Here is a 25247-nt window from a genome sequence, read left to right on the forward strand (position 1 = left end):
CTCACAGCGACAGAAAAAAACATTAAAAGACCCTCTGTAACTTACTTTTAAAGGAAAAAATGTTGCCTGTATGTAGTCTGACCATCCCTTGGTTCTTAAAGGAGAAGTGCAAATGGCTTTAATTCTTGGTATGTGAGACAGGTACCTTCCCCACCCCCCCCCCAAAAAAAAGGATGCGAGACAGGCAACTTCCCCATCCCCTCCCCCCCAAAAAAAGCATGCGAGAAAGGCAGCTTCCCAATCCCCTTCCCCCCTCCCCACAAAAAAAGCACCAACGGACATGAATTTCAAAGGACTTTATTACAAATCCTCTTTCTCATAAGAACGTTATAAATAGAATATATTTACAAATAACTTTTCCAATGTTGCTTGTTAGGACTAATTAGAAGTAGAAAGAATGACTATTGTACTTGCAATAGATATGGAAAATCAGTCTACTAGAATCTTGGCAACTCTACAAACCTTTATGTGAAAAAGTCAATTCTCCTCGATGTTTTCTACAAGAGGACTTCTCCAAATGGGAGAATCGATAGCGTCATGGCGAATTACTGGAGTCCATTTTCAGAATAATGAATCGAAGAAGTCTTATGTACAACAGAATGAACTAAGAATGGTGCTATATGTCATCTATTAGCTTACATTCTTCCACAATGGGTGAAACTCTGAATTTTGTCATCTGAAAGAAAACTGCTAGTAGATTTCTTGTTGAAAGCCTACAAATTTTAATGGTTTGAAACTTTGAAATCATGCATACCAAAAAGGATCTGTCGGTATAACTTCGGTTATAACAGTAATTATAGGGCTCTTTGACTAATGGCAATATTTCGAGATGACTACGTTATAACATTAGGGGATGAAAAACATATACCCAAATTCTACAAAACAGAATGCATTAAATAAAATAGACATTTTAGTGCTTTGTTAACGCAGGCTTTTCTGTTTTAGTTGTGCTATTAAATTCAAAGTTCGCATAGAAACAACGTACAATCATTTTATCGTCACTCTAAATTTTCCGTTCGTCCTCATAAAAAAATGTCAAATGAAAAATGATCTCTAGCTATATCAATAACCAAAAATACTATCAAAATCACCCATTATTTTCCAAAATTCCCACTTACTTATAATTATATTTTATAACGATTAAATAACTTTATAGTTTATTTTCCCTCTTAATTGGGTCAATACTGGAATAAATCTTAAATATATACTCAACGTTTTTCGCCATTTCACAAAAACGACGAAAACCGAGGCACGTAATAAATCGATACGAACAAAATATCAAAAGTACGAATTTTAAGTTACTTTTTAATTTATACTTTAGAGGATCATTAAGTCTGAAATTTAAACTAAACGGAAAAACGTTAAGAGACCTTTAGATTTTAGGACAAGAACGACTACGAGTTCGAGATTTAGTTAAAGGTCTTTTCTCAAAAAATAGACACTCTGGAGAGCTTCATTTTTCCTTTTTTTCACCAGAAATGTAAGCACTGCTGTCTAAGCCCTGTCCCGATCGCAAAATGATAAACCTTTTAACACTTTTTAATTTGTTTCCGCTACTACGACATTCTTGCTAAAACGTCGTAGTATAGAGGAACCTCGATATTACCAACCTCTATATAACGAAGTCCTCGGTAAAACGAACGATTTTCTGTACCCCAGAAAAAGTACAACATAATGAAAAAACCTAGTTATGCGAACAAAATTTTGCGAGTCCCTTGGCACTTCGTTATATCGAGGTTCCATTATAGAATGACAACGGCTATCACGTTCTCTGGTTCACGCGCTCAGTAATTAGTATTAAGAAAATCTCTTACTCGTAGTTGTCCTCGTCTTAGAATTCAAAGGTCTCTGTTTTCTAGAATAGAACAACGAGCTAGTCTCTTAATCATCTGATAAGTCTATTGTCACTGGCGGTTTCTTCGACGGTGAAGAGTAAACTCCGCTACTGTCCATGCTCTTTTTGACAACATTGTCAAGCTGGGATGGACTTTGGAGGTTTCTGTGTTCTTTCCTGAACAAGTTCGACATCAAATGATCGTTAAGTTTCTCGCTTTCTAGTCTTTGTTGCGCTCGGTTATGTCTCCAACACCGCATAAACTCTTCGTGGGCTAACATGTGTTGAGGATAGTATTTGCTTTGTTGACTCATTATGAGCTGCTGTTGTAATTGCCGGTCTAGAGGCGTTGACCCGAGCCCGTGAACCGGGAGATGGGCAAGTTCCTCGGGAAAAATCCCGCGCGCGCCGTTACCATGGAGATGTAATAGTTCTGGGTGTTGCCATAGAGATGGATGATTTCTCCATGTGCTGAGTCCCGGATGTTGAAGATACGCTTGGTCGATGGCTGACATGTTAGCAGCAGCCTGTAGGTTTTGAAGGTGTTGTTGCTCAGGGTGAATGTGAAAATGAGTGTGAAGATGAGAATGCGAGTGCTGTTGAGGTCCATAATATTGAAGTCCTGTCACAGGATCAGTAGCTAGAACGCGTCCTGAGCCCCCTTTCAGGAGGGCCTCATGCGCCTGGGCTCTCGAGTCTTCAAGCGCTCGTCCCTGTCCCTGAAGATAAGAAATCGCGGGTATATGATGGCCAGCCGACTGCATTTGAGCCAAGCGGTACGGCGCATACCACTGCTCGAATCCTTCCGCATATTTTGCGGCATTTTCCCGCGATGATTCCCCACCGGGGATGACTCCTCCCCCAGGGAACATCGAAAATGGAAGCATCCTGTAATCCATCCCGACACCTTGATGCGAAAATACGGGAATCGGAATTCCTTGGGGTGACAAACCCGGTGGGACATTGGGCGGGTACAAATGGTATTGACCTCCTGCCATCATGTTACGTAATGACTCGTAATGCGATGTAATCGTAGCTGGAGTGTGGGACGGTGATTGACTTGTACTGGAGCGTATTTTAGCATCCGATGACGAAGACTCGTTACCCTACGAAATGAGAAAACAAGCGTCTTTAGTGAATAAGTTCGAGATCATGTTTTGATTTAATTTGACCATTGCCCCAGAGATAAAGATAGAAGAGGTTCATATACTGTACAATAAGAAAACCAAGAAAGTTATTGAAAACTATTGTTACTGTTGTTTGTTACAGTTACTGAGCAGTATTGTCTTTTTCACACAATACTGTAAAATCGTAGTTTACGAAGCAGTTCTTTGTGTCGTGACACAAAGCAGAGGAGCATTACGTGAAAGCACAAAGAATGGCTATCTAGGGAACTACACTTTGCCAGGAGGTTCGAAAAGTTGGGGTTCCACTATCATCCTGTGGTCAGATTTCTATTGAAGGCCTTAAGCAGCAATATTCGAGAAATGTCTCCTCCCAAACTCCCAAGAAGACGTACTTCTGGCTCGTCACGCAGTAACTCGGGAAAATTGCGTGACGAGCCATAAGGATATCCACATTGAAGGCTAGTTTCCTCAAGAAAGTATACTAACAAGCCCGAATTTACATACCTCAGCCTTTGAGGGTGACTCCTTGGAAACGGACGTTTCCCGAGAACACGTCGGCTCCTTCTTCGGCTTCTCGGGTCGGGGATGAACGAAGATGACATCAGTGCGAACACAGCTTCGGCCCTCTTCGCCACAAATCACACGTTTGAAGTTATTTGGAAGTACCACGGGCCCAGGCGCCTCGAGTCTATTCCCGGCCGGTGAACAGGAGCGGTTACTAGCTGCGTCGTCATTATTGTTGCTACTATTACTACACACACTACTGGCGTCGTGATCAGGAACCACACTGTCCCTACCCCCGGTGGTGCTACTTGTGTCACTAGCATTATCATTGGCATCCTCGTCAGAATCCTGAGATCGTGTTTTCTTACGCTTATCTCCCGTTTGATTCTCCAGCGACTGATCACGTCGGCGCTTCTTTCCTTTCTTCAACTTGCCCTAGTAAAACAAGCCTCGATTAGTATCGAGATTTATGATGTCTTAATTTAAAAGTACCTACTCTTAATGTCTCCTCACTCAGCCCTCCTAAGGGCAAAATGAACATGACAAGAGTCAAGAGTGGCCTTTGATATTTTTTCCCGCGCTTTAGGTAATTTGCGCGCTTTTGCATCTTCGTCCTGACTATTTCTTATTGGCTACGAGGTATGGTTTAATTTGATTGGTTAACACGCTTTACCCGTGCGTTTGAACTTTCACGTTGTCAACTAAGAACTTTCAATTTAGTCAGGGTAAGCACAATAACCCTCCAAGACAATTTCTGATTGAGATTTAGTTTTGAAGCATTCTAACATGATACCTTTTTCAATTTTTCCTTCCCTTCACTGCTTCCAGTACTCGAGGAACTCCCACTTGACGGCGATGGAGCCTTGTTAATCTTCGCCAATCTTCGGTTGCTTCCCGAAGATTCACTCGTCGCGCCTAAAAAGAAATTGCTTTAATTAAAGATTCTGAAAATTCTGTAAAGAGGAAGAATATTTATTCACCAAAGCCTAATTTACTTCGAAAAAGAACAATTTGTCGACCTTTTTTTTTCATTTTCTAGGTAAACCTAATATGAGTTCCTAATGTTATTACTTGCTTACACTGAAGATCGTTAAACTGTTTAGTTTAAGTGCTGTAGTGAAAAACAAAATTTAAGTAGGTCTGCGTTTGAAACAGGCAAACTGAAATACCTTCGACTGGGCTAGCAGTTTTGTTTCTTCCCGATCGTAACGTAGTTTGGACTGGAGGAATAGCCCTTCGGCTTCGCAAGGCAAGCTTTCCATTCACTAAGTACCCTTCTTCGTCTCTGAGCTGACTCTCAACCACAACCTTAAACATGTAGGGAGGAGGTTCGCGAGACTCGTCTGTCGCCGGCAGTTTGCCATATTTCTTGTAATAAATCCGACAGTCATCGCATAAAATAACTTTGTTTTGGCTTCCGTGATGCCAGCTGCGAGAGTCAGTGGAATAACAATGGCGGCAACAGTACAACCTGAAGAAAACGAAACGTTGAAATTAGCGGACTTCTCACAACAGAACGTCGATAATTCTGCAACGCGCAAAATCACCCTCACCCCCAACCCCCCAAGAAAACATGAAAGAAACCAACCTCAAATCTCGCTCGCTATCGTCACTGTCGTAATCATCTTCACTGCAAGAGCTTAGATCAACTGCAAAAAAAAGCTTGTATAAGTTAATGCACAATCCACGGCGCGCCTGAAGCTAGGAGAGCATTTTGCAGGTCTACAGTGGTCTTAACGCAAACTGACGACAAAAAAAAATCCATAGTTCGTTGGTAGCTCTGTGAAAGCAGAATTAAAGGCGATGTTACACAGGACGATTTTTTGTATTTTTCGTGAAAATGTGACCTCATCCAGCGGCACATCCCCATTAGCCTCTTATAAGAAAGTACCCCGCCCCCCGGAATTTTTGCGAAGACAAGTTTCAGTTTTGAAAAAAAAACCGATATAGCCCGTCTAGGGAATAAAGATTAACTGACGCAAAACCTCATCTTCGTCTCACCCTGAATCCACCCGCTTCGAAAGGAAACAATTAACAAAAAAAAAAAAGGAACTATAATTTGCATCTTCCTGTGACACTTATTCATGGTTGCTGCAGGTGGTCCGAGAAAACAAAGAAAAGATAGAGTAATATTCCCACTTACCGAACTCACTAACAATGTTCTTGGACGACCTGGGGAGCGCTTTGCGTCGCAGAACATTGTGTCTACGGCGTCTGTGTGGTCGAGAACTTAGAGCCGTGGGCGTCTTTTTCCAGATGTAGTAATATTCTACTAGGTCTCCCTATAAACAGGAAAGAGAATTTTAAAAAAAACATTATCACAAACATTATTATAACTTAAACAAAAAGCAAAACGTCCATGATGTCGCTCTATTACGTCTAAGCAAAACTAAGCACTTCAATCTATGCTTCAACAGAAAAGGAAAATATAACAAGTTGTATTTTTACCGTTTCTTTGTGAGGAAGAAGTTCCTTCTTTATTTTGTAAAAATTCTTTCCGTACTGTCTAAGTCCCTTGACAAATTTTTTCTAAAGGACAAAAAATAGAAAGAATTATTATTATTAAGAGACAACCCTGTCATAGTAAATGCTACACAAGAATACTGCAGCAAACACGAGTGAGCCAATCTAAATTAAACTGTTTGAATCTCTTAATCCAATTCTATTCTTGGGCTGAATCACACAGAAAAGAGCAGGCCCCAATCAAAAGGTGACTAGTACTATCCATCGGATAACGCAATTGGCTGTCCTAATACTTGCTCACTGGAGAGCAATTTATCCGGCCGATAACACTATCCTTCTTTTGAACAACTGGGGCCAGAAGTGTTGGAGCCACACCCATATCTACATCCTAAAGGTATTCCTTGCGTAATCTTTCTGTCTGTAACTGTGCTATAACAATAAAAAATATTGGATGAGGAGTCAAGTGGCTAATACCACTAACCTCGACCTTGATTATTGCAGTTATCATAAAACCCAAATAAAAAAATAAATTGTTTTAACAGCAACAAACACACTGTTGCTCTAGGAAATTAGGCATTGTGCACATAACCTACAGATTAGTCAGTTATCTGCTAACAGATTCATCTAACTGACTAATCTGATTTTCAATATTAACTGTACGCTCTTAGCAAATGAGTGTACAAACTGTGAGTACAATGTACAATAAGGAAAAAAATAAGACAGACTGTTCACATTACCATTTCATCATCAGACCATTTCTTGTCAAGTTCTTTTGGATAGGGTTTCTTAACCAGAGCTTGCAGAGCCTTGGCTGCATCATAATTGTTCTGATGAAGCTGAGAAGGAAAAGAATACAAAAATTATCAGTTGCTCTTTTCATGGCCATCTTTCTTGACTAAAAAACCCTTTCATGTCCAACCATTTTGAACTTAATGGCCCATGGTCATATTTTCTAATCACCTCTAAAGCACTAAGATCTAACCATGTAAGCATTTTTCCCCTTTCTGGCAGGGATAAGTTTTTACTTACCACATATATTGCATTACTTGTGGTTGCATCTTGGGAAACCGCTCTGTAGCCATCTTCTGGCGATCCACCATTACACATGCCGGCATACTGTGCCATGCTCCTACAAATGGACAAATTCATAAAACTATTAAATTCTATATTGTTTTTCATATAACAGACATGAAGCTTAAAACAAGAGAAAAAACAAAAACATATATAATATTATTTAACTCACCTAGCTGCACGTAAGTACATCATCAGCTCATAGTCTTCTAAGCATGGATTCCAAACCTGACAAAATAAATAATAATAATAACAAATAAGTCAAATAATTGATAGTTTAATAATAATAATAATAATAATAATAATAATAATAATAAGGAAGAAAAACAGAACAAAAACATCTCCAGACAAGAAAGTTAGTTGTTCTACACAGTCACTGATTCAATTGCATAGTTCTATTGTCTGGCATTAAAATATAATATCCTCCAACATGCCTTAATATCATTTGTTTGTAAATTCCCACCCCTGGTTATGTATATCTTCCAACACTTCAACCATGCAAATATACCAAAAACATGGAGATTGAGAGCTCAGAACTGGAGATTTCCAAAACATTTGTCAAATAAACCAAAAAGACAGAATATTTTTTCCATGCCATTCTTTACCCTGTTAGTGGTCTCTGTAGTACTCTCTTGTTGCTCTTTTGTGATGAGAAGATTCTGTTTCACTATCCAGGCCAATAGGAACGTGAGTAGCCTAGTGAGTATGCTATAAGGATTTCCTATGGACCTTAGCAAAACTATGTTTTATGGGAATCAAGTTGGAATTGGACTCAGATTCTCCCCACAGTTAGATTGACACATTATTATTCATCTGTTATCATGAAGGCTTCTTAGAAATTATGCAATTCCTACCAGAATTGTCTGGCAACTTTAAGATCTTCTGAGATCTAAAAAATGGAGACTCTCTCCTTTTCACTATACCCCCACCCACCTGAATTTCAACAAACCTCCCCCTCCAAAGGGAATGGCTTAGGACAATCTGGAGGCTTAATTGTGAGACCATGAGTTTACTCCCCAAAACCCTGAGTGTTGGAAGGTCTGCCTATGCTTTCTTACCAGTTCCTCTTTAGGTTCTTCTTCTGCTGCTCCATTTATAGGATATGGACAACATTCTGGTAGTGAAGCCTGCAAAATGATGAAACAATTTTAGTGAAACATTAACCCTTTTTCTAACAGAGTGAATGATGAGTGTTATAAGATGGTTTTAACTTTTAAGTCTGTGGAAGACATCCTATGGCGTGATAATTCAAAACAGTTTAAAAGATGTAAAAGGCAAGGTAAAGGCATACACGAGCCAAAGGCCCAAACGGCCGGAGCTTATCCCTGTTTCATTAGCACGAAGCACCTAGGAGTACTGCTACTCCCCCCTGGACAGGATGCTAGTCCATAGCAGGGTTACCTCCCAGCAGTATGTCGCCCGTACCCATTTATAAATACACCTGGGTGAAGAGAGACAGAGTGGAGTAAAGTTCCTTGTCTAACAAAACAATGCAACGGGCGAGGTTTCAACCCTGGACCTCCAGATCCGGAGTTCGAGGTGTTAACCACTCGGCCACACACACCTCCACTAAGATGTAAATGATTAAAAAAGAGAAGCTTGTTTTGATTCAATTACCTGATGGCTTACTCCAACTCTTATTTCACCCTTGGTATTTGCCAAGCGTCTGAAAAAAAATTAATCAGCAAAAATTGAAGCAATCACCAACAGGTCATGATGATGATGATGATGTTTAGCACTGGCCAAACAGATCACAGCTCTGGGGATGGGAACGCAGCTTACGGATGTGAATGAGATTCTAAGGGGAGTCAATCCATTCACGTGAAAACCACTGTTATACAGCAGTTTACTGTGTTGTACCAAGTCATTCTAGCTTTTGAGTCTTTGCACAAAAACTTGCTTAAGTGTGACCAATGAAATAAAGAACCTCTGTATGGGTACCTAAACACACTGATTTTATTGTGCATTTTCCGTCAAATCATCCCTTTTTCAAGCAAAATCATCGCATATCAAGAATAATTGTTTTGCACAGTAATGCTACTAGTGAGCTCAGAGCAACCACAACAATGATGAAACAAGAAAGTGTAAAAAAGCAACAGGTTTAGTAAGCAAAACAAAAACTCTGAATGTGAAGATTTCTATGCTGTCATTGCACAACTGACGTTGTCAAACTTGATTGGAATGGCAATTTGATCAATGATCACTGCATCAATAGTGATTGTTGCAACTTCAACTTCATCACAAATATCCATACAGAGGCTCTAAAGGATGCTGGGCAATGCTTTCCAGCGGTTATAATACTTAAAATAAGGTGTAAGCTGCACAGTAAATGGAACGCTAAAGTATGACCATTCGTATTAATTCCACTTTAAAAAGTCATATTTTAGCATGTTACTTCAAACTGAGCAAGCACCCATTTTCATCCACACAATACCTTGTCTCTGGATTGTAACCAAGTACATAAAAGAATGCGTCATCTTTCTGTATGTATCCCTTCACTGAGTCAATTTCCACAAATGGCTTCACTTTGCACTTTCCCCTAAAACACAAAGAAGTCTAAATTCAATTTACATTATATCTAACTTTTAGGTCACTATTAAACAATAATTTGGCAACATCAGAGAAAAAACCTTTATACATTACAGTTAAAATCCTGTCTCATTTTAAAAAACTATTCAACCTAAGTTACCAGGGTTGATCACGTCAGAAAACTAAACTTATCCTAATAGGTTGAATAGTGGCCTAACCTGAGAATAATTAAGCCTAGTTGGTACACTGTACAAAGTATACACCAAGAGGGGCTAGTATCACAACCAACTTTATTCCACATGCAAGCATTCAAGACCTACGAAAACTCAAGCCCACACTGAATTTACAAAGACTTCATGTACAGTGTTATGTAAATTTTTGCAGATTTTTCATTCATTTTATTTTGAAGGTTTCATTTCTGGAAGGAAAATCTTTTTCCACGTATAGAATTGTTTGGCCTAGACATACAAATAATACAATGAAGAAAAAATTTTCTCTTTTTTGAATGCTACAATCAAAGATCCGCTCCTCTGCCTAGCAACTCAGCCAATCTTGAAAAACTTCTTTTCTTTAAAAATATACAATCAAAGTAATACCTTCTTTGTTTTAGGCTCAAAAATAAAGACAGGGAGACAATGCCAATAAATTTATTTGATGAGTATAAAGCAATGCTGAGCTACACATCTTTGTGTAACGCTGTGCCGTAGTAAAATCTGTGGAGGGCCGTAAAACCCTAAATTCATTGAAGATCTCATACGTTGACTGTCTTGTTGCCCAAACTGATAGTTACTAGTACATTGCTAGGGACAACCAGATGCTTGTTGACAGGACTGTCAAAAATAGCTGGCAGCATGTGAAAATCACCACCATTAAGCATATTTTTTTATTGGCTACATTGCTGGGTAGCTTATCTGACACTTGAGTAAAAGATATCAAAATCAGCCATCTACTTCATCAATAAAACTGTCCACAAAACAAATTTCAGCCAATCCATCTGGTTAAGCAGAGTCTTGGCATGTAAAATACCACCTCACCTTAAGGCAGAGGCTGGATACACGTCTGTTGCATCAGAAATAAACAATTCCCGCTCCTTTACTGCGACATCCTCCAAAATGTGATCACCAGATCCTAAGAGAAAACAGATCAACTTTTCAGCTGTTTTTGTTTCTATGGTAGCACAAAGCAAAAGCTACAATGTTATTTCGTCACATTTCACAAATTAATAAGCCGACAACTGCTAACAACTAACAACTGTTGATGTACGCATCCAAATTTTTGCTTAATCAAACTTTTGATTTGAAATAATATTACGTTTTGGTGCCAAAAGTACTGAAAACTGAGAATTTCTCATCTACACCCTCTCCCATAATTTTTTTTCACAACAGATGGATTAAGAAATATACTTCTTGACACTTTTTTGACAATAACAGAATGACAAATGAGACATAGTGCGTATTTACAATGGAATCCTGATTTCATGAACCACCAAGGGATAATGGAAAATGTTTGAAAAATTAGACGTTTCCAGGGCTGACATTAAGGTTTCCGTAGCTGGTCTCTTTGGGAGAGGAGCCAGTCATTTATGCCACAAATTCTTCTATGTTTGTAATGTTTGACTTATAAAGAAAATAAATGTAACCAGCTGATTTTACTGCAGTAGCCTGCTAAAAAAGCCAGCTACTGGCTGCTAATGACAGCCCTACATTTCAAACATAGAAATATGGAAATTGTTTGAAAATTTGGGTTGTATAAACATGAAGGTCAAGTTTCAGTGTCTGTCTGTGGAAAAAGGATAAAAAAAAAAGTTATTAGGATATTTCTGCTGTTTAAAATAAAAGGCAACACACCATTTTCTGCATTCCTGTCCTGAACAAGTAGTTGATAAACTGACTCAGGAACTTCTGATGGACGGTAATACCACCTCACAACCACTACCAGTGAATCGCGTTTACTCTGCAAGCAATCACACAAAACTTGAATTAAAAAAGGTGATCAAAACATAGGCAATATCCAACTAAAATATCCCTTAAATTCGGCGAGAATCAATAATCAGAAATTTTTGAAGATTAATATGAAAGTGATGCAATCCTTGTAGCTATGTAATAACCATAAACCCATCTAAAAAGGGATAATATATTAATCATACATACTAAAGTACAACATCAAATTTTAACAGGAGAATTTCTTCTTAATGCTGTTTAAAAACATAATTTTGTATCATTAACTGTGCACATAACATTACAAAGAAAAATATGTACCTGTTTGTTCTACATATATTTTAAAATATAAAAGACTTACAAAAAAGTATTTAAAAAAGCAGAAAACATGACAAGGTATAAGTAAGTAGTATTAGATTTTTTTCATACTTTGTTTTTCCAAAAAGCCTTACTTGTAAATCCTAAATTGTGTACATCATTTCCTGGAACATTTTATTCTCTGTACCAGATATTTACATATTAAGGAGAGTTATGTGTTTCCATAGATCAAAGTTTATTGACAAGTATGTTTATGTTTCTGCGTGATAAGAGAGCTCACAGCAAGATGAGGAGATTTGCTAACTAAATTAAAAAATTGGAATTTCTTCATTTTAATTTAAAATCTGCTTATTTTTGAGTTACAAAGCCACAAACTTTATTTCTTTTTTTACATAAAGGTTTTGGAACATAAATTACGTTAATAAAATCAGAATAAAGTGACAGCTGTGGGCTTTTAAAAATAAATAGAAAACTAAGTTTTAAAAGCGTGTCCTTGTAACATGACAAATGCCAAGCAAAATATATTTTTTTATGATGGATAAGACCTTTGTGATAACACATTTCTTTAAATCAAGTTTGTTTCGTGGAAAATAATTGAAATTCATAGGCTCGAATACCTTGAATGTTAGGTTTTATGATCGTATTCATAACAACTTAACTGTAAAATATTAAGTGGAAAAACTGTAAATTTCACTGTACACAAAAAGAAAAAACATCTCCTTTCGATCAATGCCTTGACAAAAAATACAAGAAGAAATCGAAACATTTTACCAACGATAATTTTTATCTCGTCAGGGAGTGTCAAAATATAGGGCATTTAAGCCAGAGAACAAATAAAAAATAAGCCACCCGAAAACTGTATGCACAGGCAAAACAAAACATGGCAAAAGAAAAAGCTAACGATAATATCAAATTTCTTCAATAGACGTACCATGCGAAATTCCTTGATGGCGCAAATAAAGTAGGGAACATCAGGTCTTTGGCTATCAATATACACGCAATCTGTCAAAGGAAAGCAGATTAATTGGATTATTTTAAGGTGTATGGCACATGAAATACACAACTCGTCAAGTTAAGATACCCACGTCGTGTATTTGTTTTGATGTTGTGTTCTGTTTGCTCCGCGGCGTTTTGCAAGCATTACGCCAAAAATACCGCAAATTGAGCGGAAGAATTTTCAGTCTTTTTACTTCACTTGTTGGTAATAATTTGGGCATCCCTCAGGGAAAATAGATCTTTATTTTGTGTAAAATATTCGTTTGAATAATGACTTTAACGACATAAAGTAAACATGTGAAATGCAAATTTACAATTTACACGAACCAGAGACCACATTGTTTAGCTGAAAGAACATTGTTCGCGTCAGACCACAGAATCGATATAACTTTAATATGAACAAAAAGCAAAAACGAGACAGACGATCACGCATATTCCTCGCGTTTCAGTTTCTAAAAGTTCAAGCGTTCGAAATTCTTTGCGCCAAAATATCAACTATTCGATTTCAGAGTTCAAAGCATTCGTTTTTCTTTCGTTTCGTGTGTTATATTAATTACAGGTAATTATTCTAATAGCACAAACAATCTATATCGTCTTGAAAACGAACGGTATTTGACATTTCAAAGAGTCTATGAACAGTTTCACCTACCGCCGGGTTCGTAGTAAATATCTTCTTCGGAAGTATATGTCAGCTTTGTTGAGTCGGTTCCATCAGGTTTTTTCTCGACGTTTGCCGATTTCCCACCGCTCTGTTTTCTTCCTTTGAACTCTGCACGCTTTTCGTCTTGAGACAGTGCACGGCCAGAACTTGTCACGCTTTTGCACTCCGAAGAACTTTCACCCTTCCCACCCATAGCCATTTGTCACCGGTATTTTTAAAAGTGCTTGTCTGGTGATGTAGATCTTGGTTCACCCTGGACGACCGCTGAATAAACTGTCTTGCTTGCCGTGGCGAGTACCAATACAATCTGTGTTCCCCCTGGCCGAGTTGATCTGTAACAAAACGAATGTCTACACGATAAGAAAAACACTAGGAAGATTGCAGTTCAACAACTCGCCTTCCCTCCGCTGCTGAGCGCTGTACGCATCTTTCAACACCTCTCTCATAACACCTTTTAATGTAATTCGTAATTTATTCAGACAATTAACCTTCACAATAGACACGCTCGCGCGACAGGAAATTTTAAATCTGCCAATACGCAAATCTATTTACCTGCAAAACTGTTAATACTGAGGATCCACAGTCAAGTCAACTCCATAAACTCTGACACTCTCCACAAGATCGCTTTCGTCACTGAGATTTTAGGAATCACCAAAGTTGAGTACTTGCGGTTTCCGCTTGAATAAATTCTGTGTATTATCTGAATGACACCAAAGAAACCACATTAGAAACCAATTGACGGTTCCACCATTTTCAGTTGCGGACTGCACTGAAGCGAGAATCGAAAATAAAACATTTTCAACTTTACCAATCAGACAAAACTCTACACGAACGATAAAAGGCAACAAAGATCCTTGGTATCGTGAAGAGGCGACGACTCTTGTGACACATTCTAAAATCTATTGTTTAAAGACGATTATAAAGACAACGATCTACAGAGCATTCACCGCCTCAAACTGAACAATTTTCCACCCGAAATGGCCTGCTGAACAAGCTACACAGCTTGTACCACAAAACGCCTTTTGAAAATACAAGCTTTGCCTTTTTCTACTTTCGCTGTTGTAGGTAACTTATTTCTTTTCAAAACAGCAAAGTAAACATACTAACCAAGCGATTTATATTTTCCCTTGTATCGTGTTTGAAAAACTCTACAAAAACATGAACAAACAAGCGACCTAATCCTCCCACAGAAACTTACTGTTAACGGTGCCCCGGAACGAAAGCTTTCTAAATTCAGGGAGAAAATTCGCATATAATGACGCTGTTCTGTTTTCACATGTGTTGTAAATATAATATATTATTAACATGAGAGATGTGGACGATTATTGTCTCAAGAACGATTACACTTCAACCGTTGAAACGTCCTTGTCGAGATGAAAATCTTGTCTACGCCAGAGTGAGCACGCGGCAAAAGCGATAAACTTAGAGAAACACGTCTGGCCAAGAAAATGGGAGTAAACTAAGACAAAGCAGCTTACCTCTACAACAAGACGACCATTTAACCATTTAATTTGAGATGAACGGATATTTGCAGAGTCAAATCAGCCGATTTCAGAGCGACATGCACGCGTTTACAAATAGAACGGACCACTTTTGACGAGAAGGAAAAAATCCCGTAAATCAACGCTAAATCATCGTCGGCTGGCCAACAAGTGTTTAGCCCCGGTCGAGAAAATGCTCTTTCCGTCAGCTCAATGCATAAACCGCACTATTTGCCTGTTTAGATGAGCAAGGGAGACAAGAGAAAACTGAACAAACCCAGAACAGATGCCTGCTTTGTGAAACGTGATTGGCGAAATCAGCATGAGGCGTAGTTAGGCGTTATCTGATTGGACGAAAGGTTCTTAAATGTGTGAAGCATGTCAATTTCACCTGCGAGCCCATTTTGATTGAAAAGTTAAGTACATGTCACGGTTGTTTCAACTACTTACATTTCTAATCCTCCTCAAACACGAATCAACCCTTCCGAGGGCATCACGGTGAAAAGGAACGCGGATTTTAAATCAAATCGTTTCTCAGGGATTCAATATTGGACTGGAAGGATGTTTCATTAAATTCAGCAGTACTCGCTTCCGACTGAAATATATTTGAATACCTTGGGATAAATAATGGCATTGATGACAGCGATCACAAACTCATTTTGTAAACACTTTAGGCTCACGTCAATCACGCATTCTCCCAGCTTATCACCCCTCTCAAAAGTAAATTTACAATTTACTCCTCGTTCGCGCTATCCCCAAAAATTCTCCTGGACGCGAAAAAGTAATTTAACAAATTTGCAGCTTTTCAAATCTTACACAGTCTATGGGAAGTCACAACAAAATCCAGGCATGGCAAAGTTCAAAGACGTCATTAGCGCTCATCTTGTTATTGATATACAAAATCAAAAATACAAGAACCACAGCATCCGGATCACAACAACAGCTTCAGGCAATCGAAGAAAATCAAGAAAGCGCAAAAAATTACACGACACCTACTTTAAACTAAATTCATCTGCGAGCGTGTCAAAAACCTCGACTCTCGCATTTGTGGTTTGCTAAGTCTCAGTTCCTGTCGCTACGGATCACGCTTATTGAGCAAACGCCACGGGGAACTTAAAGTTCAGGAGCAATATATTTACTTCTTGCAATGTGCCCAAGTATATATATATCAGAAATGTATAGAAGTGATTAATTTTCCTATATATATCTGCACCTAAGGGCCTGTTTTTCTTTTTAATATTTTTTCTGATACCATTTATAACGAAAGATTACAAAAGTAAATCACAACTTGTGATATTTGTGACATCGCGAAAATCTTCTTCAAAAACAGCGCAAAGGTTATACAGACATGTTTTTTTTTTAAATGCAACATATTAAAAATGGGTTTGTTGTCTGTACTTTAAGTACGTTGTAGATTGCAACAATGCACTATGCAATCGGCTTGGTAATAACCACTTTCTAAGTTATTCTTTTAGTTTAAGATTTGCTGATTATTTCAAATAATCACGAAAAGCAATGAGAAAAGCGCTGAATATCGGAAACATGTTTGCTTGCTTTCAGATCAATATTACCCGATACCCATATTAGATTGTCGTGACATTGGATTTAAAGCGAATATGTACTTAAAAGGGACGCAAATAAGAATAATTAAAAAGGGAGACCAACAGTTAATTTCCTTTCAGGGGCATTTTGGTAAAGGTTAAGCTATTTCTTATAAAACTTCGCCGGATGAAGTCTAGAAATTTGCATCTGACAGCTTGTTATAAACACCGAGCCAGTTCAGATACGGGTCCGGCTCGTGAAATTAACATGAAATGGACACGAAGCGACTCAAAAACAGAAAAACGTTGGACAATCAACTGGATTTACTTTAAAACATTTTCCAATTTATTTTTTTCAACTAAACTGGAAGAGACTGCTTGTTTCCTTCCTTTTCTACTTGATATAAACCGCCAATACTATTTACGTAAGGAAAAGTTCCATATCTTGTGATATCAGCCACTTCTCTTTCGACTCAGTGATCTGCCGATGTTTGCGGTAACTGACCAAACGTGTCATCTTTGTTCGGCAGATATTTTACCTGGTCTCAACTTCTTGATGGGGCTTTGTTGAAAGAAAAACAAAACAAAGCCAAACAGTTCCCATTTCTTCGTCGCAGCAAAGTCAGTTTTTTACGCTTCATGCCCGCGAATAACGAAACCAACGCTTGAAGTCAATGTGATCGATCGATAGTTGTAATGCTCTAATCAAATAGTTTAGTTTATAAATGCCTTGTGACGCGCCATCCGCAATATCCGATTAAACGATAACTACAAATTTGCCTTCCTATTTAAAGGAATACGTACTTTGATCCCATTTTAAATTCTCCAAGTAGAAGGCCAAGAGAGAAACTTCGTCGCTGTATAACTTCTTCGGCATGGGTTTGTGGGTCTAAATGTAATTATTACTAATTACAAAATCATTTAGGAAACATAAACGCAACAAAATAGGTGCATGAATACATTACAAACATACCGGCTTAATTCCACTAATTAAACATTCATCAAGCTCTGTGAATCCATGGTAAATTTGGCGAGGTCGAAATGAGCGTTAACAAAAAAGATTTCAAAATGTGAACTAAAAACAAGTTCATTCTTTCTGTGGAAACTTTCACTTTTGATACGCAATCTACAGTTAATGCCTTATAACATGCAACATATGTATCTCTCGAAACTGTATAGTTCCGTTTTAATAACCTTCGATGGCCCTTGTTCGTTCACACGTACCAGAGACTCTGAAAATCTCCGCAAGCTTTCAAAACCGAAAGCATTTCAGTGTTTGAAATGTGGAGGTTCTTTACCGAAAAAAGCGAAATCTATAAAGGCTGATAATTGCTGAGGGCGAGAACGAGTGAGAAAGATCCGACCATCGAGCCATCGATCGACGGCGCCGGCCGTATCACGAACTGTTTGTGCCGCTCATTCACCACTGCTACAGTTCACCAAATCCTCAAAAAACCACGCTCAACTCTAAAGTCAAAAGTACACAAAATGAAATTATCGCTAATCTCACCTTGGCTAAAACAGTACGAAACTTGAAACAAGCTTTGTTGAGACAAAGATCGCTTGGTGTTTATCACTTCAAATCTGGAACAGAAATTCTCGATATCACACGTTTGCTCCACTTAAATTGTCCCCTTGGGAGATCTTATTCATCGTAGATAATCAGGCAACCGGAAGTGGTCAAACCACAGACATATCGCCATCGCTACGGCACCGAATCCAGTCGTTTTATGCTATTTTCGAGTTAATTCCCTCGGTTTCCTTTTGGAAAATGAAAACTACAGCGATTTTTCTTTCGATTTGCTAAATTAAAGATGCGAATTTTAAAACAAATTGGAAAAGTTATCCACTAACTCGCACGCGGTACACATAAAACAATAAACAATAACATTGACATCACAAAGGGGACACATTGTAGATTTCAAGTTGCACTAAAGTTTACTTAGCAGGCGATTGCCTTAAAATGAACTACATACGAAAAAAAAAACCGTGATCACAGAGCATTTGAAGTTCTCGGTGCACACTTTTTTTTGGATTTTTTTTTCTGTTTTGATCAGTAAAAAAGTCTGGAAAGGACATTCGTAGCAGCTGTGGAAAAGCGTTTATCTTACATTGTTTTAAGACAGCTGCTTTGATGTTGGTTGGAATTGCTGATCAGAACGATTTGTGAAAGCAAATGAAATTCATCAGTGTAAATTTACGCAATGGAAATGAAGTATTCGAAACACACTCGTTGTTAGGATTCAATGATCACTATATAAAAAATGGTAATATTTTCGACATTTTTTCTTCCCTCTCAAACTGTCAAGCAAACTTGTTTCGTATCCTTCAAGTTTCAAATCGTTTGCTGTTTAAATTTGTTTGTTTTGAAGAAGACATCATTTGAATTTACGCACTAAAGTGTTTCAGGTGAAAATTTATTTACCATCAGTTTTAAATATAAAACTTCGGTCGGAAGGGTGAAAAAAAAAACCAAGTTTAAGGGAAACTTGGGCAAGTGGTTCTGTTCAGAGGCGCTCTATTGATGCTCGCACACGCGTTAAATTAACCATTGTTCTGAAAACAAATGTTTTCTGAATCCATTGTCTAAGCAGTGTACACAAGCTTTTCTAAAAACAGGACCAAAAGGAATGGAGAGTTTATACGCTTGTTTATGTAGACACAGAGAAGCATGTATTGCGCGAACCCAGGGCCAAGCGGATAAAAGCGGAAACGAGAGTTGGCTAAAAAAAATGCAAAATTTTTCCTTTCCACACTGCATTTTCTTTTATTTACACAAGGGCGGCTGGTGGATGTGCGCTGAATACATGATTCCGGAATTTTTGTTTGTAGGTTAGGGAATTTTGCAGTACAATAGGAAACCGCATCTTGAACGGTGACCCTTCTGCTACCTGCGCGCGTGACAGGCGTTTGAAAGGAAAGGAAAGCAGCTAAAAGGGGAAGGGATTATGGACACGCGAGAAGCGCTAAAGGCCCCTCCTCCCTTTTCCCTCGCGCGTGGTCTCGCTCCCAAATATCCTTGCCACTCTGCCGCGCCCTCAGGCCATTCATCTGCTTGCTTAACGTGCAGTAATGAGTAACACTCGCTGCTATGCCCCTTACCCTGCGGGAAGGGGGGACCAAAAACTTCCAGTTTCGGGGTTTCGGCTAAGTCTCTGACAAAAATGCCAAAAATAATCAAATAGGAATATAAATCCCCGCCATCCACCACCAGAACTGAATATTAAGATGACTCATCGTAATTCAACTTTTCAAAATGACACCCACACCAATCCGGCCTGGGTCATTTCTTTGGACTTCTTGGCCCTTTTTTTTTTTTTTTTTTTTTTTTTTTTTTTTTTTTCGAGCCTTGAAATGTCCTTTTCCCTCAGTGCTTTGCCTTTGAACAATGAAGAATTAGTGGAGCGTGAAAATTATTTAGAACGACGACGTCATCATTTGCAGGAACCGATTACCCCTTCTTAGTCTTGTCCTCCTGTCACGTGTCGTTGACTATTTTCAGCTTTTCCTAAAAAGTCAGTGTCTGTAACTCCGGCTATAAGTCTTACTGAAATTAGACGGTCATCAAATGGTAAAAAAAGGGTAAACGATAAACGATAACCAACCAGGAAAAATTGAAGAAAGTCTTTTTAGGGTCAAAGCCACGCCTATCCCTAACTTCTTATCTACGTTCAGACAAGGTTAAGTTTTAATAGAGGCCAAAGATAATATTTACAAAAAAAAAATTCAAATTCCTAAGAAATAAAGAGCTACGGAAAAGTTCTGCCTAAAAGGTCTTGAATGGTAGAACCACAGAATTTCGTCCACAGATTGGAATTTAGAGTGACAAATGTCAAATCTTGACGTGACTTGGTCTTTGTTAGAATAGCCCGCGTAGCTGGCGCTAGGAAATAAATGAGCACAAGAAAGAACGTGCGCCCTTTTATTTCCTAGCGCCTGCTACGCAGGCTATGTTAGAAAGGATCAAGAAATCCGAGAGAGAAAAACTAAATAATCTGATCTAAAATGTTTCATAAGCACTATGACAGGGTAGTGATCGACAATCCGCCTACTGTATGTGAGGAATTATTCAGCCGAACGCGAAGAGACTCGAAGTCACTACAGGCAATAACTTGCCAATAAAAAGTAAGGATCTCGTTTTCGACTTAACTACAAACGACTTTATATATAGAAGCCTGAGAGTAGCTGAAATATGAAGAACGGTTGTAAAAGATAAATTGATTGAATATGATATCATAAGACCGCAGACATATTGTTGCAATTGGATCATGCAGAGCAGTAATCTCCCCTCACAGCTGTACTGTTGTCAGAAAATTATTCAACACAATGTAATATCTGTCATCAGTGGATATTGATCTCGCCACTCTTTGCATCGGACACGCGACAACACGTCTTGTCACGCATTCTTTGAATCAGAGGATTGTCACGCGTTTATAGACAGCTGTATAGAGAATGTCCTTTCTCGACGAGCTCGCGCGGAAACCCTTGCTACTGACGCAGGCTAATGAAGACATATAAAGACAAACTGATCCTTACGACGAAGAGAAGATCAAGACGGAACAAAAAAAAGTATCACTATTTTTGTCAACTTGACCATTCGTTAGGTTAGAAGTAGCGTAAAATTCTACTTTGATCTATAAATAGCAACGTAAAGAGTATAACAATCCAAGAAATATTTCAAAATTTTCAGCGACTGTTTTTACATCGAGACAGATGAAATGCGACAATCGACAGTCGATACAAAGATTGCGAGAGCGACGAAGACAAGTGCAAATACATTAGTAACAATACCAACAATGATATGGCATCCTCCTCTCTATGAAGGACGAGGGATTTTGAAATTAAACCTTGGGTAGCACGCAGACCTCCCTTCCCCCCCCCCCCCCCCTCCCCCAAACACACACACGCATAGACCCCGCGGGCACGTGCCTGGCCTGATCTTGTTTATGCTTCCCTAATGCTTCCTAGCCTAGTGAGCTAATCACTATTATTTGAGCTCACGAGACTGCATTTAAATTTTGGTGGACTTTAAACGTTGACCAGACCGGTTCACTGCACCTTTAACAAACTCTTTAGGCGAAAGTTTTTAAAATACAACAACCAATAAAAAACAATTACGCTGGTTTTCGAATAGATTCTTAAGTGTATGCAAGTCAGAGTATCGAGTGGCATTTAAATTTTGGTGGACTTTAAACGCTGACCAGACCGGTTCACTGCACCTTAATAAACTCTTTAGGCGAAAGTTTTTAAAATAAAGTAACAAATAAAAAACAATTGCGCTGGTTTTCGAATAAATTCCTAAGTGTATGCAAGTCAGCGTATCGAGTGTCGAAAAATCTCATTAATGATCTCAGCGTCTCGTTATAAAATTAGTGAGGACCGAACTTGATCTGAACAACTCGGCTCGAGCAAGACCACTTGTGATTCACTCGTGCTTCCTAGTAGATTCATTTCCACCCCAAAAAGTAAACGGAAATTATTAGAACACTGAAGGGCGCCACTAGAATAGTTGAGAAGAACTAAACCCTTGTGTGAAGCTCGTGACCTCTTAAATCTATATACCCTATATATTATGTTTACAACTTGTTTAAATTGCCAATGCGTTTGCCTATAAAGCGAAATGAAGGCCAATATCAACATCTGTTGATACTGTGCTTTTAAAACCCTTTTCGAGTAGACTAACCTTATCACAGCTCAAGAGCGTCTTGTAAAAGATTCACTGGTTAGTGCTTACCTGAAAGGCCATCCACAGTTCACTCATATGTCACTGAACAAGTACCAAGGGCGGATTTAGGGGTGAGCTCAGGGGGCCCCGGCCCCTCCCCCCTTTGGTACTTCGAGCTTTTTTACTTAACTACATTTTCTTTAATAAACATTGTTAATAAGAAAAGAATCTGTATTCGAAGCCTTCATTTTAAGTCGCAAATGACCAAAGCTCCCAGAATACATGCAGTAAATATCCGTCTCAAACAAACTGGATTTGACAATGTTTCAGCAATGTTGCCGCCTTTGCCGGAAGGTTGTGCTCTCGCCGCAATCGCTTCGGCCCCCGCTAGCACCATAAAGTGTTAATTACTTCTTTGACCACAACCACACCTGTGGTTTATTAAATATTTCAGCATTACATGTCAGGAGCCGATAACTGTTACTGTACATGTTCAAAATGGAATCCAAGCATTTGCTAAATTTAAGCGTCCAGAATGCACTAGATTGCATCTCAGAGAACTTCAATTTCAAAAAATTTCGCAATCCTGCATTCGCGCCCAAATCCCGCTTCCTGAAGTGCAGTCAAATCCCGTATCCCGTTAACTAACGTACATTTAAATTTGTTTAAGACAGTAAGTTGAGAGAATCAGCCTAAAAGATCACAGTATTCTCTTTTAGGTGCTCATTTTAACAATTCTCATAACTTTTTCTCTTGATTGCTTATTGATATTGTTAACAGAAAATTAATGTTGGTCATTCTTTTCAAGGGTGAAGACTTCTAGGGTGGTCTCTATCTGTTCTCACCAGTCCCTTGCACAGCCTGTGTACAGACCCCCCATCCCTCCCCTCAGTAAAAATCGATTTTTCTTGAGGGAAGGGGGGATCTGTACGCAGGCTATGCCTTGCAACGCGAGTATAAATAAGAGCTTCGCATCTCATTTCGGCCTCGTTCGCATAAGAATCCTTCGGCTGCTGGCAGCAATGAATTTTTGTCTTTCCTTCCACGTTTACCTCCTTATGGGTCCGCGCTCCTCTTTCCCCTCCCTCCCTTCCCTGCACTTTTGCACGAGGGTGAAAGGGACTGTCGCGAATAGTATATGCTATATAAGCACTCTCTCCCACTTAAACTGAAGTGAAAAGATGCCTTCTTAATAGTGATTTCCTAGCCACTAATGAATCAAGGGATTCCCTTGGCTGAAAAAGCGCTAATTATTGTGTCCCAATATCCACATATAAATTCTCCATACTTGATCAAAGAATTAGATTAGAGAATTTGATAAAAGATCAATTTGATAAAACATTTCCCCCCTGGTGAACATTTTGATGATTCTCACCTCATAGCATTTTCTCTTGATCATGTATTGATTTTGTTAAGAGAAAATGGATGTTGGTCTCTCTTGGCTTAAGTGTTCAATTACGATAAGTATCAGCCCTTTCTCACTTTAGCTAGGCTTATGTGAGAGCCGGAATTATATGGATAAAATGTACACCATATTCCAAGAAAGCAAATAGGAAGCACTCTTTATAATGATCCTGTTTTCTGGTCAATATTTATCAGGTGTTTATGATGGCTTCATTTCATTTAACATCTTGACGCCTTGAGATCCTTGCATGGCTACATCCTGAAAGCATCACTGCACCATTGTCTTACATGGACAACTATTTAACCGCTACAGATAAAGCAATTGTGATCAGCTAGTTTCCAAAACTACCGGCCCTTTTTTAAAGCCTTCTGATCAATATTGTGGGAGGATATATTGAGTCTTATATTACATTACGTGCGACATTTCGACGCTTTATCGCGCGTGTCGCTAGTGCTACACGCGGCGCTGTTCGGAGACTAGACTAAAGGTACAACTTAAATTTTTCGAGTCGGTGACCGCGATCAACTACTCTCTCTGTTTAGCATCGAAACAATGAAAGAAATAAAGAAAATGCAACTTTTGTGAGTTAATCTCGTTAAGTGGCTAGAGAGGATGGGGGCGGATGAAATTGAGTATAGCAGCATAAATCTGGATAATTCGGTGTTGTCTCGCAAGCATATTAAACATACAGTACTAATATCTTTAATAACACTGCAGTTACACCGGTCTAAAATTAAAACTAAGAATGCATTAAGACGCTTTTATAGGGAATATTTAAAGCAAATATCGTTGCCGAAAATAACGCGTTCTCCGTGCGTGACATAAAAAAAAATAGCAACCTAGCATACCGGAACGTAATGATGTGATCGAATGATTGAAAAACAATGCGGATTTAATTTAACGTGTTAAGAGTAGTCGGAAATTTTTTGCACTAATGCTGTAATGAGTAAAAATTCCGCGTTTGACGGAGCTCGCACTTTCGTCTTTTGGTAGCTAGCCCAGTTTTCAGCTCTTGTGCGCCGAAAGTTTGGCGCGGGTATTAAAAACAGAGCACTTAACAGTCATTTAGTGTTTAGTAGCAGTCTGTTATTCTGGCGTTGATGGGCAACGTGCAGAATCTGTGAAATGCCTGTATATGACCTCCCACTTAGACTTTTGTTCTATATAAGCTTCTATATAAGCTGTCAGCACTATCAACAAACACGAATATGCTGAAAAACGAGAGATCCAAACCTTAGCAAATGGTTCCAAATGGTTCGACTTACTGACAAAAAAAATCTCCTTTGCAAAGGCATAAGTAATTTTCTTTTAGGAATGTGGGCATATCTCTTCCAATCCAAACGCTTTTGACCCAGTCATAATGACCTCAATATTATGTATTTACACAAAGTTGACCGATAATCTCGAATCCTCTTAGATCTGTTCTTTATAAGCGCGGCTCCTCGACACAGACAAAAATAAAAGCCGAGCTCTCACAACCGACAAATCCGCACGCATTACGTCACAACCAGCTGCAAAACTTAGCAAAATATTACCAGAGATAGTTGTATCATTTTCTAAAGATACTGTTTTCACACCAGGCTCGTTATTCAATAACATAAACTTGAATCTAATCTGCCTAGAGTCACTCACAATCTCATGACCTCGACAGTCGACCCATTGAAAGATTACGTGCGATACTCATGACGGCTTTACAGCATTCCATTTCTTTAAAG

The 25247-nt window shown here is 38.7% G+C and overlaps 1 protein-coding gene across 6 annotated transcripts in view; it reads right to left on the bottom strand.

Moving 5' to 3' along the window:
- Positions 1–281: 281 nt before the first annotated feature.
- Positions 282–25247, bottom strand: part of LOC140947486 (uncharacterized) — a 25398-nt gene continuing 432 nt past the window's right edge. The window contains exons 1-19 of one of the 6 annotated variants that reach the window (XM_073396622.1): positions 22146–22168; positions 13993–14140; positions 13429–13772; positions 12715–12785; positions 11376–11481; positions 10563–10656; positions 9434–9538; positions 8617–8665; positions 8058–8126; positions 7172–7227; positions 6958–7057; positions 6666–6764; positions 5914–5994; positions 5609–5747; positions 5054–5114; positions 4635–4936; positions 4259–4380; positions 3466–3900; positions 282–2940 (exon numbers count right to left, since the gene is read on the bottom strand). In XM_073396622.1, the coding sequence (XP_073252723.1) occupies positions 1882–2940; positions 3466–3900; positions 4259–4380; positions 4635–4936; positions 5054–5114; positions 5609–5747; positions 5914–5994; positions 6666–6764; positions 6958–7057; positions 7172–7227; positions 8058–8126; positions 8617–8665; positions 9434–9538; positions 10563–10656; positions 11376–11481; positions 12715–12785; positions 13429–13639 (3159 nt within the window). In that variant the 5' untranslated portion in view covers positions 13640–13772; positions 13993–14140; positions 22146–22168 and the 3' untranslated portion in view covers positions 282–1881. Of the gene's footprint in view, positions 2941–3465; positions 3901–4258; positions 4381–4634; positions 4937–5053; positions 5115–5608; positions 5748–5913; positions 5995–6665; positions 6765–6957; positions 7058–7171; positions 7228–8057; positions 8127–8616; positions 8666–9433; positions 9539–10562; positions 10657–11375; positions 11482–12714; positions 12786–13428; positions 13791–13992; positions 14141–14918; positions 15182–17972; positions 18132–22145; positions 22169–25247 lie in introns of those variants that run through there. The other 5 variants (XM_073396605.1, XM_073396599.1, XM_073396629.1 and 2 more) reach the window with 5 other exon arrangements.

Source organism: Porites lutea, chromosome 1 (genome assembly GCF_958299795.1).
Source record: "Porites lutea chromosome 1, jaPorLute2.1, whole genome shotgun sequence".
Classification (NCBI taxonomy): Eukaryota; Metazoa; Cnidaria; class Anthozoa; order Scleractinia; family Poritidae; genus Porites; species Porites lutea.